General features: G+C 32.3%; 3 protein-coding genes and 1 non-coding gene across 4 annotated transcripts; 1 reads left to right on the forward strand and 3 right to left on the reverse strand.

The window, feature by feature from the left end:
* Positions 1 to 1704: 1704 nt before the first annotated feature.
* Positions 1705 to 3027, reverse strand: LOC102592417 (probable dolichyl-diphosphooligosaccharide--protein glycosyltransferase subunit 3B). The gene has a single exon (XM_006343236.2). The coding sequence runs from the start codon at positions 2968 to 2970 to the stop codon at positions 1948 to 1950; it is 1023 nt and encodes a 340-aa protein (XP_006343298.1). The 5' UTR covers positions 2971 to 3027; the 3' UTR covers positions 1705 to 1947.
* A 1186-nt stretch (positions 3028 to 4213) lies between these two features.
* Positions 4214 to 4293, reverse strand: TRNAL-UAG (transfer RNA leucine (anticodon UAG)). Its single transcript has one exon. It is a non-coding gene; the product is annotated as a tRNA-Leu (tRNA).
* A 3219-nt stretch (positions 4294 to 7512) lies between these two features.
* LOC102592757 (probable xyloglucan endotransglucosylase/hydrolase protein 8) lies at positions 7513 to 10372 on the forward strand. Its single transcript, XM_006343237.2, has 4 exons — positions 7513 to 7770; positions 8197 to 8297; positions 9438 to 9640; positions 9790 to 10372. Exons 1-4 carry the CDS (start codon positions 7590 to 7592, stop codon positions 10190 to 10192), a joined length of 888 nt encoding a protein of 295 aa, XP_006343299.1. The 5' UTR covers positions 7513 to 7589; the 3' UTR covers positions 10193 to 10372.
* A 3125-nt stretch (positions 10373 to 13497) lies between these two features.
* Positions 13498 to 14847, reverse strand: LOC102593095 (protein translation factor SUI1 homolog 1). The gene is made up of 4 exons (XM_006343238.1): positions 14799 to 14847; positions 14180 to 14385; positions 13635 to 13688; positions 13498 to 13542 (listed from the first exon to the last, which is right to left on the reverse strand). Exons 1-4 carry the CDS (start codon positions 14833 to 14835, stop codon positions 13498 to 13500), a joined length of 342 nt encoding a protein of 113 aa, XP_006343300.1. The 5' UTR covers positions 14836 to 14847.
* Positions 14848 to 16930: the final 2083 nt, after the last annotated feature.

Genomic DNA, 16930 nt, shown 5'->3' on the forward strand with positions numbered 1-16930 from the left:
CCCCCACCCCCAAATAATGCCAATAGAGGGGGCATCAGTTGCAACTCCAGAAGGAAATCCTGGAGAAATTGACAGCTCTTTTGCTTCAATTTTCCATCTCAAATTACATATGTCTGTGTCTACTCACTCAAATTTTCTGGCTATCAAAAGCATAGACTATCAATTACTCAAAAGCTGAGGTGTTGCTTTGAGCCTTTGACTCCCTCAAGATGGCTGATAGGAATAAACTGAAGTACGCAAAACACAGACCATTCTTCTTTATCCCTTCCGTCGTCTAGCAGTGGAAGTAACTCAATGGTTTTGAAAAATCATGAAATGCTTAACTGACTCAAATGATCCAGGAGTTTAGCATGATTACTGAGAGGATAACATGTTAGGTAAACTCTTTCAGTCCACATTAAAATTCTCCTCTTTCAAAGAGTTGATTTCACATCCTAGTTACTAGAAAAAAAAATATCTCACTCTAAATTGTCTTTCTTATGGTTGATACTGTAAATCTGAAGCTTCCACATTATGTTGAAAAGCAGATGACCAGTAGTATCGTTTTCCTTCTGTCGGGCAAAAATTAGATTCCTAGTCACATTACACAGATTATGCTAAACTCTTTTAACTCTTTAGGTTATCTTACAAGTGTTTATCCTCTCCCTTCTAAAGAAATTTGATCCTTTGTTCTCCAAAGCTCACCTTGTCTAACCAGTTAATGTGCTACTATTCACCTTCATAGACATAATAGCAGCAGAATGACAGCGTACTTGAACCTTATGCACCATTATGTTGACCCCCATGAAGTCTCGAATCACTAGCTGCAGTTACTCTGATATGCAACATACTAAACCACCAAAGATCGTACTACCATCATGTTCAAGCAGACCAAATCTTTGGTCTACTCCCATATCAATTGAGTTTGAGATATCATAACTTACTTGCAGCTAACATACAACTCAGATACTGTATTAGACATGAGTATTTACTCTCAGTTTATTGATGTATTTGTCAATTTGTCACCAAATAGAACTCGATTAATATCGAAGATAATCATGGGTACTTCTGGTCTAAGTTAAGAAGGAATGTGGGTGCATGAGGTAGGTTTTAAGCCATTATTCCACTATTTCTAAAGCTCCTTATCATCGTCGTCATAGGAAGTGTATGTGGTCCAACCATCTCATCAACAGAATATTGGTGAACCTTGAGCAACAGCACCCTAAAAGCCAATTTAAGACTATATGGGATATTACAAGAGAGATGCAATGGCCAGGTTCGACACCTCTGTGGTTGACACAATAACTAACCTCATCTGGACATGCTTTTTTGTCCACAAAAGCTCATAGAAGACCAAAAAATGATCCTAGTGAGTGCTAATCAGTAATCACCAGCATTTCAACTTATTAACCTGTAAAGCTTTAATTATTTCACTACTGAACTAGCTGATTTTTCATCCTATCTTATAACCAACAAACTGTTGTTTCAGCTTTGAAACTAGTCAATAATATCCCCGTCCCACTACCCTTCTCCACTTAAACACAAGTCTTAGTCTATTCAAGCTCGTGATGTGCGCCTAGCCATCTATCACACATCCCGAACTGTACTACCTTTTGCCATTGAACTTTCAACCAACGTTCGGGTTAGACTAATTTCTCATCATATATCAACATAAAACAGCATGAGAAAATGCAGGAATTCAAAACTTGAAAAACACCAGAACAGTAAACAAAACAGAGAGACTGATAAAATGCGTGCAAATTGTTAAGTGCAATGTGTACATAATCCCTTTCCAAACCTTCAATTAAAACATAAGTGCTGACATGTAGAATCTATCCATCTCGAAAAAAGCTAAAACTTTTCCGTTTAGGTTCGAAATTAAGCTAGCTGACATGTAGTATAAGCTGTTACAGATCTCTTACCTAATGATAGAAGCCAAATCATTCAGCCAGTAATACTACATTGCTATCACTTCCAACCTGAAGGCCAATAAGCATGAATACCATACCCAGTCTTCCAGTTATCGAGCTGAATCACCTTCTTAACAGCCCAGAACGAAATGAACAACGCAAAAAGCATCACCACCCTCTGCACAGTCCTACTCTTTAGACGAACAAGAACATTAGTCATAAAAGCCAATAACAATCCAACAATCGTGTACAAAAACCCAACCGCGAATCCTTCAGCTCCCAATTGCATCCCTGATCCTTGGTAAAAGAAAACCAACTTCCCTGGATCCTCTCTATCCATCATAAACATAGGCATTTTCCTAATTATATTATGCATTGCACCAGAAACACTGAAAAAGTAAACGAATATCGATCCCGCCATCCATACATGCTTATCGTGCAAAAGGGTACCTCCAGAAAGTACCCTTTTCACCAAAAAAGGACTCAAAACCAATCCTGCAGCAATAATAACGGCAATCTGCTTCTTCGAAATCATCGGTGGTCGATGAATAGGACCTACAGTAAGCTTAGTCTTCGCTTCAACAAACTCAGCCATTGATTCAGCAAGCCTGGCGAGATCAGACCCATCCATTTGAATCGAATCTTTTTTCAGATCAGTAGCTGAAGGTGGGATTAAACGTAAATGGGGTAAAGAATTAACACCAAATAGCCCAAATGAAGCTTGCGAGTCCCCAAATTCGATAGTAAAATAGAAGATCTTGTTGTTTCCTGGGTTATTAGCGAGGAAAGAGGAGGATAAAAGGGAGAACTCATTTTTTAGAGTAGGGAGTGAAAGTTCGGGTTTTGAATGGAGTTGTTTAGCGTCAAAGAAGATGAGAAATGAAAAGGGTCGTGGGGATTTAGCTGAGAGGATTCGACGGAGAAGATGATCAGAGAGATGGATAACTCCGGTGGGAGTTTGAGATCGGAGATTGATTAGCTCCGGGAGAAGGTCCTCATCGGATGAAGAGGAAAATGAGTGGTTGAGGGGTACGAGGACTAGGAGAATGGCGATGAGGATTAGGGTTTTGGAGATCGCCATTGTAGCCTGCGAAGATTGAGGAGATTTGGTTGCAGAGGAAAAAGGGATTTTTTGTGTAAGAAGGGAGAAGACGCGCGTCCACTGATGGACTTCGGGTCGGGTCGGGTCGGATCTATATCTGACTAGGATGGTTTGTGGTGTCAGAGTAACCAATAGATTCATGACACGTAAGAAGGGTGTGGCGCTGAATCCATCAAAGGAAGGGAAAAGCCTATATCAATAGATCTTACGTAGCACAAATTTGAATTAGATGGGTCAATAGTGACAAATACTACATAGTCAATTTCGTAAAAGTATCAAAAGTGGTAATAAAATTTAAATATATATATTTTTATATGGATCAAAATTCGTGTTTGTTATTTTGACGTATCAAAAGGGACCATATGATAGTCAAAGTCTAATTTGATTCGATTCAGCGAGAAGAACATCATGCATAGCCTTGGGTCATACCCAACAAGGTTTTTTTTGTCCTTTGGAGATTCGAAACAATGTTGTAGGCTCGTCTAGCTCCAAAATGGCGAGGTCGGGAGCATGTATGCGGCTAAATGCTAATCATAATATGTTTTTTTTTGTATTCGTACAATCATTATATAACATTATGAATATATTATTTGATCATTATAATTTGTATGCTCTTAAACTTCAATTCAGATATAAATTGTTATTCTAAGTCACTGATTTAGTGGTAAACAATCTTAAAAGTATCCATTATGTGCAAATCACCTAATCTAATCTATAGTAATCGGCCTAACAACTTGAGCCGCGTAGCTAAAAATAAATATAATCGTTAATCAAATATACAAAAATATTGACTAATTATATACAAAATATGTATATATTTATATACAAAAATATACAATTTCTGATTATTATTATTTCTGGTGGTACCTACTTAAGTTAACTCAATTTCTGAATTGTTAAGAGTTATCCACCAAAGGCTAAGAAGCCCAATTCAGATGTAGAGATCACAAAAGCTAACAAAGCCCAAATGATCAATATAATGGATGAAGTAGAATTGATCGTCATTTCACGTAAATCAGAACAGAGGCAAATTGAAGATTTAAAAGTTTCAAGTGCCATGCAAGATTTAAAAGTTTCGAGTGCCATGTTGGTTTGAAAAATAACGCATGCAACATTTTGCATAAGTTGTGTCAATATTCACAGGGGAAAAGTAATATACAATGTTATAACGGAGACATCTAGGTGGTGTCCTGAAACTTAAAAAAAAAAGATACAAAAAAATTGACAGCTGTGGGATTTGAACCCACGCCCTTTCGGACCAGAGCCTAAATCTGGCGCCTTAGACCACTCGGCCAAACTGTCACATGTTTATATATTTTATTCTTATTAGAATAGTACTAATTAACTCCAAGCTCCAAAAAACTCCAAATTAATCCACTACAGTTTTAGCGCAAACACACTTTTTTTATTTGGTTTCTTATTTAGTGTCTGATATTTATATTGATGCTCGATAAATTCAGATTTGCATATTGCAGTAGATCATTTATAGAGTCGACACTCCCAACAAATTCTTTTCTACTTCTAAAAATCCAAACACAAAATATTTAATTATGAATTAAAGGATCTCAACAATACGCAAGTCAAATAACAAAGTTGAAAACAAAAAAAGTCAAAGTAACAAAATAAAGTAATAACTCAACTTAATTCACATAACTTGCCAATTCTTTAGTTAATAACACTAACTTATTATAATCAAAATAATATAAAAGTGGCTAAGCAATTTACATCTAAGAAATAGTATGTGCATATGTTTTCCCAGACAATGCTTTACTGTCTCAAAGCTGTCCTCACATGGGGCACTTGCCTGTGAATGATTCATTGTGATGTATTTACCCTGTGTGTCAGCAGCAGCGGAATTAAGATTTTATAAAAAGAAAATTAAAAAAGTTAAGCATCTATCATATATATATACATCAAAATTAATATTAACTTTATATATAGTATAATTTTCTATAAAAAGAGGTTCGAGTAACATTACTTTATGATGATCAAGTAATAAAATCTAGAGAAAAATATACACTAATCAATCACGATTTTAATGAAAATGTGTACACAAAAACAACACGAGTTGATATCAGGTACATAAATACTGATTCATCTGAACTTATTAACTTTAAACTCAAATCTTATTAATGTGTTAAAAAATTATTTTCAATCCAACACATTAAATACATTACAATAAAATTTCAAACATAAATTCATAAAATTTAAATTTTGAATTAATGGAAAACACACGTTATTAATTATTATACATAGAGTAAATGGACGCATGAGCATGTCGGTCATCGTTATTCCTAGCAAACCGCACCTCTTAGCTCTTCTCCCCAAAAATTATAATTTCTCTGCTTTTAATAATAAATAAAAGAGTTAAAAAAAAAAGTAAGTTTGTTCTGTAATTATAGAGATCCAAAGTAATAAAGTCAAATGATTAATATAAAGAATCCCCCTTAATTTATCTTACTGTCCCAATAACTTGTTCCCTTTGTTTTCTTTTGCCTTATTTTAAAAAATTAAATAAATTGTGGGGTCAAATATTGTGTTTTTGGCTTTCCACTAGTGACTTTGCTTACAATACTTTCTTTGTTTGGGGCAAATGAATTAAGAAACTTCATATAGTTAGAGTTTAGTTTGACATTGATAGTCTGTTTAGCTAAACTTTTTAAAAAATAAAAGTATAATTATTTTATTTAAAAAATATTTTTTAAAGTTGAGTTGTTTGACCAAGCTTTTAGAGAAAATATGAGTGTTTTTGAGTCATGGTAGAAACTGATTTTCTTTTTAGAAATTAAAAGAAATAGCTTTTTTCCCGAACCAGTTTTAGAACACTGCATGGGCCCAATTGGAGGTGGCGTTCCCAACATGATTTTCTCTATATCCAAAGCTCGAACTCGAGACTTCTGATTAAAGGTGAAACACTCTCACCAATACACCACAACCCATGTTGGTTATTATTTTAATATAATCAAAAGTATTCTTTTCAAATTGATTAACTAAACACAAAATGTTGTTTACCAGAAGTACTTTTTTTTAAAACACTTCTAACAAGAAACACTTTTCAAAATTAGGAAAGATTTTAAGCACACATTACTAGACTTCCACTAAACACCTATCGTACTGATAAATGACTCATTTTGCTATGACTTTCTCTTGAATTCTCGAAAACCTTAATTTGACTGACAATCGTCTCCATTATTTCCACCAAAAATTGCAATGAAATGATAAATACCCCATTCCTAATTAAAGATTTCACATTTGAATCTTGAAACTAAAATCATCATTGATAAGAATACGTTTTGTTTCAAAATGAGACATTCTAATGATATAAGTCAAGATAAATCAAATTTCAAAATAAATATCGATCGTCGATAAGAAAAAGGGTTGTATTGTTATTATTGGAGCAACAAACAAACCACTCAGTGTATTCTAGAGGACCAATTAAAAGAGCAAAATCCAGTTGTCAAATCCAACAAGTTTCTATTATTTATTTATAAGACAAATCAAATAGAGTCATGTTCCCATATGCAGGCATCTTAGACCCCACATACATTTTTCTGTAACAAAAAATCAGTGAAGTCCATGGGGGCATTATGGTCATTTCGACCTCACTCATCTTTCTGGCAATTGCTTTCTCCAACTTGTCGGTCGTTTGGCCTATATGTGATTGTGGGATCAATCCCTAAATTGCCCTTCTAAAAATTTAAACTTGTATTTGCCTCTTGAAAATGTATTTACTTTTGTAAAAAAGAAAAAAAAACACTGTAACATGGTTTTTGCTTTCAGTTTTATTTGTCGTTCGATATCTACTTTCGAATTTCAATTAATTTGAATATGTGTTGCCTACGAACCATTTAAGAAGAAAATATTTTCTATCAATATTTTTTTCAATTACAGAGTTCAAAGTCAAAAGTCAAAACCTTGTAGAGAATACGTTTTGGTATTCTCTTTTCCATTTTCCTTACTGATGTAGGGATTAGTAGGTAGTCGAACATCACTCAGATTTCCTTCTTTATATTATTATTATTATTATTATTATTACTTCCTATTATCTTACTCTTAGATTTTAATATTATTCATTTTGTCTTTTGCTTTGGTTATCATATTATTTTTTGTTGCCATTACGATACTGATTTGATATGTTTTACTTATCCTAAGATCTATCGAAAACAACCTTATTAGAAATAAAATTGTATACATTTTATTATTTTCAATCTTCACTTATAAAATTGTACTAAATATGTTATTGTTATTATTGAAGAAACTATTATTCTCAAAATAGGTAAACATAACTTTTTGGACAAACTTCAATGTCTCCTATTAAAGAGAGAGAATTTTTATCTTTATGTATATACTAAGGTTAAAGAAGTATAAACACTAGAAACAATCCAAAAGCAACAAACATGGGGAAAAATCTCATTTCCATTTTTGCCCTTGACAGGACCAAAATTAGTGATCAATGTGCTGTACATCCTTTATTTTATTTTATTTATTTATTCATATTTCTTCTCTAAATGAAAATTCAAACTTATTAAGAAGCTTCACTTCTCAAGCTCCTCTAGTGAAGTTTTCCATTCAATTTTATTTTATTTTTTTGGGAGAAAATGGCTTCTTCTATAGCTCATTTTCTTGTATTTAGTGCAATAATTGTTGTACATTTTTCATCAACACAAGCTGAAGTACAAGGTTCATTTGATGACAATTTTAGTAAAAGTTGTCCAGAAACTCATTTCAAGACTTCTGAAGATGGACAGATCTGGTATTTATCATTGGACAAAAAAGCAGGTAATTATAATTCAAGAATTTAGTTTTTTTTTTTCAATACCATATTCATAAAAAAAGAAGAAGTTACATTTGAATCTTTATGTTCTGACGAAAAATGTTCAACTGACCACCTTTCAATCTATGTGGCATTGATGAGTTTTTTTCTTTATATTGGTGATTGAAATTCAAGAATTCAATGTTTTTCTATATATACCCGTTTCCATTATTTTTTTGATATTTAAATTTTTATGTTCTGACAAAAGGTGTTCAACTGATCGTATTTCGATGATGTGACATTGATGGGTTTTACTTATATTGGTGATTGAAATTCAAGAATTCAATGTTTTTTTTAATATATACCAATTGACATTTGTATCTTTTATTTATGTTTTTTTTTGCAAATATTGATTGATGATTGATATTTTTTTTGTTGTTGTTGATATATAGGATGTGGATTTATGACCAAACAGAAATATAGATTTGGGTGGTTCAGTATGAAGTTGAAATTGGTGGGAGGTGACTCTGCTGGTGTTGTGACAGCTTACTATGTAAGTTGCAATTTTTTTACATATATTAAAAAAAATAGTTCGCTATATAAAATATTTCACGTTCAGGCATAATTTTTAAAATGTGATATGTATAGTCTATTTCAGAGCAGATATTAGTGACTGATTTCAATGCTCGAATTCATGACCTATTAGTCACATAGAATTTACTTTTTTAATTGCTTCAACATCCCCTCAAAAAGAATTTTTACATTACTAGTATATTTCAATTTATTTTAGTAATTACTAAATTGCTTTGTTTTCTACATTACTAATCACATTTCATAAACAACTTTGGACATATCCAAATTAATATGGATATAACCTATATATAACTCATAATGTAAATACTCCCTCCGTTTCAAAAAGAGTGGTCTGGTTTGACTTAGCACGGAGTTTAAGAAATTAAAGAAGACTTTTGAATCTTGTAGTCCTAAATTAAAGTTATGTCAAATGTACAAAATTGCCCTTAATCTTGTGGTCTTAAACATGTCATGTGGAAAGCAAAAAGTAAAATGTTACCAAAAAAGGAAATAGGTCATTTTTTTTAAACTGACTAAAAAGGAAAGGGGGTCATTCTTTGTGAAACGGATGAAGTACTTTTTATAACTTCAATATACTTTTAACCTATGGTAGCCAATAATTTATTTTATTTTCAAAATTACAAATCTCACATTTTATGAACGATTGTTTTACTGAAAGTGTAAAAATCAAGTATATAGAAATTATACTCTTTTAATATTGTGGAAATATATAAGCCTATATTATTTGGCCTTTTTAAAAATATTGTTGAATCCTCCAAAAGTACACTATATTTGGAGGATCCAACACTCATCAGTCCACATTTTTGAAGAGTATATATGAGCAACATATATAGATCTAAGTAATATGTTAAATGGGGATTTTAACTGTTTTTCTACTTTCACAAGGTAGAGGTAAGATCTGTGTACACATCACTCTTTCTAGATTTTACTTGTGAGATTACCTTGAGTATGTTATTGTAGACAGTCTCTCTACCTTCACAAGGTAGGAATAAGATCTGCGTACACACCTTCCTCACCAGATCGTCCTTATGGGATTACACTGAGTATATTATTATTGTTATTGTAGTATGTTTAATATGGATTTTTCAATGAATTGTAGATGTGCACAGAAGATGGAGCAGGACCAACAAGAGATGAATTAGATTTTGAGTTCTTGGGAAATAGGACAGGTGAACCTTATCTTATTCAAACAAATGTGTACAAGAATGGAACTGGTAATCGTGAGATGAGACATGTTTTATGGTTTGACCCCACTGAGGATTTTCACACATACTCAATTCTTTGGAATACTCACCAAATTGTGTAAGTACCTCTTTTCACTATATTAAATTACTCAAAAATTACAATCGTAGTTTCACGTATAACAAGACGTCTTAAGTATGAGCCATGAGAATGAAGAATCTAGATTTGTGGAAAAATTTCAAAAATAACCACTTTTCATACATGTACAGGTTTTTCGTGGATAGGGTACCAATAAGAGTGTACAAAAACGCGAATTACACAAACAATTTCTTCCCAAATGAGAAGCCAATGTACTTGTTTTCAAGTATATGGAATGCAGATGATTGGGCTACAAGAGGTGGTTTAGAGAAAACAAATTGGAAAAATCAACCATTTGTTTCATCATACAAAGATTTTAATGTTGATGGCTGTCAATGGAAAGATCCATATCCATCTTGTGTTTCAACAACAACACAAAATTGGTGGGATCAATATGATTCTTGGCATTTATCAAGTGATCAAAAATTGGATTATTCTTGGGTACAAAGAAATCTTGTCATTTATGATTATTGTCAAGATACTGAAAGATTTCCAAAAAAGCCTGAGGAGTGTTGGTTAAATCCATGGGAATAATAAAATATTTCAACTTAGGTTATAAAAAAATAAAATTATGAGAGGAATTAAGGAGTATTTTGATTATTATTATTTTGATGTTGAGTTACTTGAGTATATATATGCTTGTATGATTTTGTCATGCCTATATTGTATTATTGAATTGATTAATATATTATTGAAGCCTTCATATTTTTGGAATAGAAGTCTGGATATAAATTCGATCTAACTTAATTTATTTTTTTATTGAATATGTGTATTAAATTTATAACACAATTATCAACCTTAAAATTATTATTTTAAAATCCAGAATCAATAAATTTGAAGTTGTGACTCCGCTTTTATGTATGAGATATGGAGTCTTTGATGTCACACTCTTTCTTTTTTCAATTCAAATTTCTCGAGTTGAGTTCAGATCTCTTCATGTTGTTAATCAAAATTTTTGAATTTAAATCTTGAAAATTAAAGAATCTAGTGTACTCCTTTCATGAACTTATTGGGCGTTAATCTGAAATAGTCAAACTATTAAATTTCGAAAATCAAATACCTCCCACTTAAATAAATAAAAGTGAGATATTTAAGCATAAAAGTAAAAATTTCTAAAAAATATTTTATTTCTTCATAGAAATTTTATTTGACATTGTCATTGGCTGGTGGAAGATCTAGTGTTCCAATACTTCACAATCTCCTCTGTACTTCTTCCAGGGATTCTTCCAGCTATAAGAGACCACCTAATAATAAATTAAAAGAAAAAAATGACAAAAAGAAGCACTCATTTCATCAAAATTTATATAATATACTTTTCTTTTTAATTTGTTCTAAAAATAATAATTTATTTTCTTATTTATAATATTCATGTAGACACATCTTATGCTAAAGCATGTGGAGCAAAGTCCTCTTCAAAATATAATATTGAGAATGTTCTCAGAGCTTGAATCGAATCGGTAATGTCCTAATATTTTGAGAATGCTCTCAATAACACAGCTAGAATTGCATTGGTAATATCGTAATTGAGATGTGAGGGAGTATAATTTTGCCGTACATCAAGACAACAACAATATATCTGGTATAATTTCACAAACAGTCCGGAAGGATAATGTCTATACATAGCCTTAACCTTATCTTATCGAAAGTAGAGAGACTGTTTTCAATTGAACTCGGGTAATTGTCGCTTATCAAGAGTACCTCTAAAATTAAACTTGTGTTTTTATGTTTATAATAACATTTCTATAAGACTAAAACTATAAATAAATATATCATTTAAGGGTAAAATAAAAATAAAAATTTAGAAAGCTTTCAAATAAGAAATTTATGAAGAAGTTAGAAACCTCTTGCCAAGCAAATTGTACATCCTGATTATCAAAGCTTCTTCATCTTCACTGAATTCAGTTTCAATTTCTTTCAATATTTTTCCTGAAATTAAACAAACATGCTTAACGATACGAATAGTGAAAATTCATATAACTGATCTCAACTTTCTCGAGGATAAAATTACAAAACAATAAACATAGAAAATAAAATCAAATTAAACCAATGAATTAGAGGTAAATAAATACCTTGAGAATCAGCACGAAAATAATCAGAGGAAGAAATTTTTTCTGAAGAATCTGCCATATAAAAATTTAGAAAAAAAACTAATACTGGTAGAGAATGAGAGTACCATTATTTATAGAGTTATACTCAACTTCAAATAATAATTTAGGCTACGCATCGGAGCAACACCTGAATCCTGCAATGCGTGAATCTGTATTTAATGAAATTAAAAAAATATGGCAGGCTACGTATAGTCCGGTTTAAGACTTATTGTGTTTGTTATTCCTTTTTCCACGTCATGTTAATTAATTAACAATCAAGAGGTAGAGTTAGAATTTGAAGCTTATGAATTTGAAATTCTATTTTTTAAGTTAATGAGTTCTAAATTAATAATTGGTACACTTTCAAGTGATTTCTTAAAACAAACATAAGGTTTGAACTAAAATTATTAGGTTCGATCGAACTTGCATACTGTAGTTTCGCCCCTGATTTACCATCAGCTTCCACAATGTTGTTGGATGACTTAAAATCAGAGGCGAATCTAGAATTTAAAATTTATGAATTCGGAATTCTAGTTCGTTACAATTTAGATCAAAGCTACTGAATTTAGCCGAACCCGTAAGCTAGAACTCCAACCCTATACTTAAAATAATTAAGTAAAACAGCACATTTATTTAGGAGAGGAAGGCGCTGACTGTTGAATGGTAGGTGATGAAAGAGATTAAGGGGTTGTTAGGTTCCTTTATTTGGAAAGTAAAAATTTAATTTGAAATTCGATAGATAATAGATCTAATGTTCTACTTTTTTTATTATTTAAATATACTTTATTTATAACATGATTTAAATTCGTGATGTGCGTCTACGAGGCATGCACCCACGTTGTACTATCTTCATCCTTTACAAAAATATATCTAGCTTTACGATCTCCACATGTTGTGACAAATACATCAATATTTTGATCAATCAAACATTGAAAAATTAGAAAATATTTTCCTCCCCATCAAACACACCCTAGTTTACATCACAAGTTTCAAAAGTCGTCTTCCTTCATTTTCTTCTTTGCTTGCTCGCCATTCCAACAAAATTTAGGTGTGTAACCAGTGATACGAGACAAATAGAGTGGCACTATACGAATGTTAATACGTTTCAAAAAGAATGTCCCTTTTTTTTTGGCAATTTCCTCATTTCAATTTTCCACATCTTTTAAGACCATAAAATTAAAAGAACATATTGGTACATTCTACATATCTTTAGTTTAAGACCACAAGATTCAAACATCTTTTTTACTCTCTTAAACTCTATACCTTATGTTGCTCGAGTGCGCGTCGGATTCTCCAACAATGGTGCATTTTTGCAGAATCCGACACGACTGCAGCATCGAAGGTGAAGAGTTCACACTCCACACAACCAACCAAATAAATTGAAACGGACGAAGTAGTTAATACATTAAGCACCAACAAGAAGCTCATGAAATAAGCAAATGAATATTGATGGTATAAGTAAACTATATACAAAATGACAAATATTATAATGTTCATCCAAAATAGAATATAATGATCTTGTAAACTTTTGGGCAGATTCTTCATCTCCATTGGGGATTCACCATACAACTTTTGATAAATACTGATCATCAACAAGCTACTAATATACCAAGATTCTGCTATGTATATATTGAAGAAAAAGTGTGTTAAAACTCAGAAAAAAACGTTGCTCGTAGCGCTCTTGATGTAATGTAAACAAACTTGAAAGTTGCAATCACAAAATGTGTAACAATCCCCTTTCTTTGATTGTGTTTAGAAACCATGAATCTTGATGTTATCCTTCTTCACAATGCCAGCCTAAAAATCACAAAAAATACGAGAAATCAACGTACATTTTTTAGATTATGTATATTAGATGTCGAGGAACGGATAGAGGATGTGAATTAAACCTGTATGAGAAAGGTTGACACATTCTTCCGCTGATCGCCCTGAAGTTGGATAACCTGTGTGAAATGAAAACAATCAGTAGAGAACAAACAAGCTAGAAGGCGTTCATCCAGAGGCGCGTGTATATGTGTTAAGAAATTGATTTTGACCCTAGTAAATCAAATAAGTTGTGGTAGAATCCTGAACTTGTACTCATAAAGTTCAAATCCTGGATTCGCCTCTGAGTTTATCATTGCCTCCTTGTCCTCGAGGCTCTCTGGTCAAGAAGAGGTATGCTATTGTAACATTTTCCACCCTGGTTGTATGTGAAAAAGAGTGAAGAACTCGTTTATATTTGGTCATAGGTTGGTGCAAAGAACGAGAGTTGCCTTATACTAAACTTCTTTGTTCCTCAGTAGCTCAGAGACAAAGAATAGCATCAATTATGTGAAAAAAGAGTGACGAGCTCATTTTCATTTGATCATAGGTTGGTACAAAGAACGAGAGTCGTCTACCATAAGTCCTTTGTTCCAACGAGGATAAAGATAGAATAGAATCAGTTATTCACCTGTCCGAGTTCTGGATCTTGCACAACGGTACCATTGCAGCAGAACTCCTTCTTGAGGTCCTTGAGAATCTTGTTGTAGCTGAATTCTTTCTTTAGGCCTTGAACGGTAGTCAGACTTTTCCTTCCATTTCTCTGCTGAACGCGGATATGCACATACTCCTTCGCACCAGCGCCTGAGTTCTGAGCATTTGCATCAGCAAACGGATCTGTCCACATGATACAAGCCATGTTATTCCAATCAGTAATTACTCGAAAACAGAGAAATAAACGATTTTCGTCTGAGAAATGGAGAAAGGGAAGATTGTATAGACTAGCACAACTAAATTGCATCAGCAAACACATTACTCCCTTTGTTTGTCCTTACTTTCCTTTATAGCCTATTTCAAAACGAACAACTCTTTCCTTTTCTAGCAACTCTTTAATTTCAACTTCTCCATATTGACATGTTTAAGACAACAAAATTAAACTTCTTTTAACTCTGTATCAAGTCAAAACCCGACAAATAAATTGAAACAGAGGGAATACATGCAACATTGCTTCAGGAGCAATGACCAACTACGTACTCTTCTCTATGAAGCGGAAAAGAGAAATTGATAAACGAAGAATAGATACAACGTACCAAAGGTGGTAGGGACTTGGATATCGAGCTCAGACATGAACCTAGCTTTCAGAAGTACGACGAACAAACCTTGAATGCAAAATTCCAGCTGAAACGAAAACAAAAGAATGTAATTCACTTGCAAACTCATGGATATACATACAAACAGAATAACAGACTAATATTAACGCGAAAAAAAGACAGAAAAGGTTCAGTTATTTGATGATTGTCCGTTTAGTTCATCGATTTCATTGCTCATTACAATTCTGATTAAACACATTTAACCTTAAGGAACAAAAGCATGCAATTCGACAACAAGAGTTCTCATATTCTAGTCTTGGAAAAGAAAAAAAATCATGCTGGAAGCGCTCCCATAAATGGACCCCGCAATGTCCAAATATGCTTTAGTCAAATTGCAATGCAAGTATCAAACATCGAGAGTGGAAAATTAAAATAAAAAATGTACACAATAACCAATATAGCAATTCAGGGTTTGCATGAACCAAAAAAAAATGATCACAAATAAAAGAACTAAACAAAATTTGTTGATAATACTCTAAAGTCTGAATAACAAGAATTACATTAAAGAACAGTTTTTTTTCTCTCTTTTTTTTTTTATTTTTTTAATTCTCATTCGATGTCCAGTATCCATTGCAGATTGACTAATCCGATTTCGTGGCGCATAGGGTACATAACATTAAAGAACAGCTGGAAAAAAAAACACAATCTTGATTGAAAAATTAAACAACATTTTTTTTGTGGTTCTCATTGTGTCTGATACCTACATTGTACCCGAACTAATCTGAATTAGCGCCGCATAGGACCCATACCATTAAAGAATAGATGAAAAAAAAAAAGAAGGAAAAAACACAATTGAAAAATTAAAGAGCATTTTTTTTTTTCGTATAACGACTAATCTGAATTCGCGTTGCATATATAGCCTCATAACATTAAAGAAAAAACACAATCTTGATTTTAAAAAGTTGGAAATGGAGAAAAATTTACCTAACCAAAACAAGAAACAGAGATAGGGGTGGGTGGTGAAGAGATGAAACTGGAAATCTTGAGAATTTTAATTATTATTTTTTGTAAATTGTATGAAAATGTAAGGAAAAAAAATGAAATGTGAGCGTATAAATAGAGAGAATGTTTATATAGAAAAAAAAACAATTTTTCAACTTTTGTATTGATCCACACATTTGGACTTTTGTTGGAATTTCAGGTGCCAAAATTATCTTTCAGTTATTACCAGATATTGATGTTTATTAGGACCCGAACATGGTGGCCAACCTAAAATTTAATTACCGTATAATTTAGATTCACATCGCGTAAGAATCGTTTTTGAGAAAAATAGTGTCACCACATAAGTATCGTCGGATTAATAAAATTTACCTTAGTCACAAGTTATACCAGGCAGTGGTATAAATATGACATAATACATAAATATGTCCATTGATTTGTAATACAAATAAGTTGCCATGTAGGATGAGTATATCTCACGTGAATCGTCATGTAGGATACATATGTTTGCATGTTCAATTGTATACAAATTTAAATATCTACTTATGCACACCCAAAGCTGGAAGACATAAATGTCAACTGACGTCAAGTTAAAGGGCACGTTTATGTATTATATCTTAATTGTGTCCTACCTACCCTCCGACATGCTTCATCTTCACCTCCAACCTTCGTAAAAACATCCCCCATGCCACAACCCCACCTCCCATAATATTATTCTGAGTAAGATATAAATATTTGTAGGATAGTGTTTTTTTTACCTATGTACCTCACATGTAAAAAATCCACTCATTTTCCTAAAAAATATTTTCCTTCATACCGAACACTATATGGAAAATCAGCTGATAAATGACATCAACATTCTAGAGATACATTGCTAAGAAAATATACAGAAGCAAGGATAAATGTAGTGCCAACTGTCAATTTTGCCGAATGAGTTCTCTCAAATGAGAGTTCTTCCATTAAATAGAAAGAATTCTGATTTACATGCCTAAAAATCTGCTATATATCCCTAAATATATGTTATTCCTAATTGTAATATCTCTGAAAATATGCTACATTAATCTATGCTATCTCCTATCATCATTACACAAATATTTAGAGTTATAACATAGATATGTACATATATTTAGAAT

Source organism: Solanum tuberosum, unplaced genomic scaffold, assembly GCF_000226075.1.
Source record: "Solanum tuberosum cultivar DM 1-3 516 R44 unplaced genomic scaffold, SolTub_3.0 scf00039, whole genome shotgun sequence".
Classification (NCBI taxonomy): domain Eukaryota; kingdom Viridiplantae; phylum Streptophyta; class Magnoliopsida; order Solanales; family Solanaceae; genus Solanum; species Solanum tuberosum.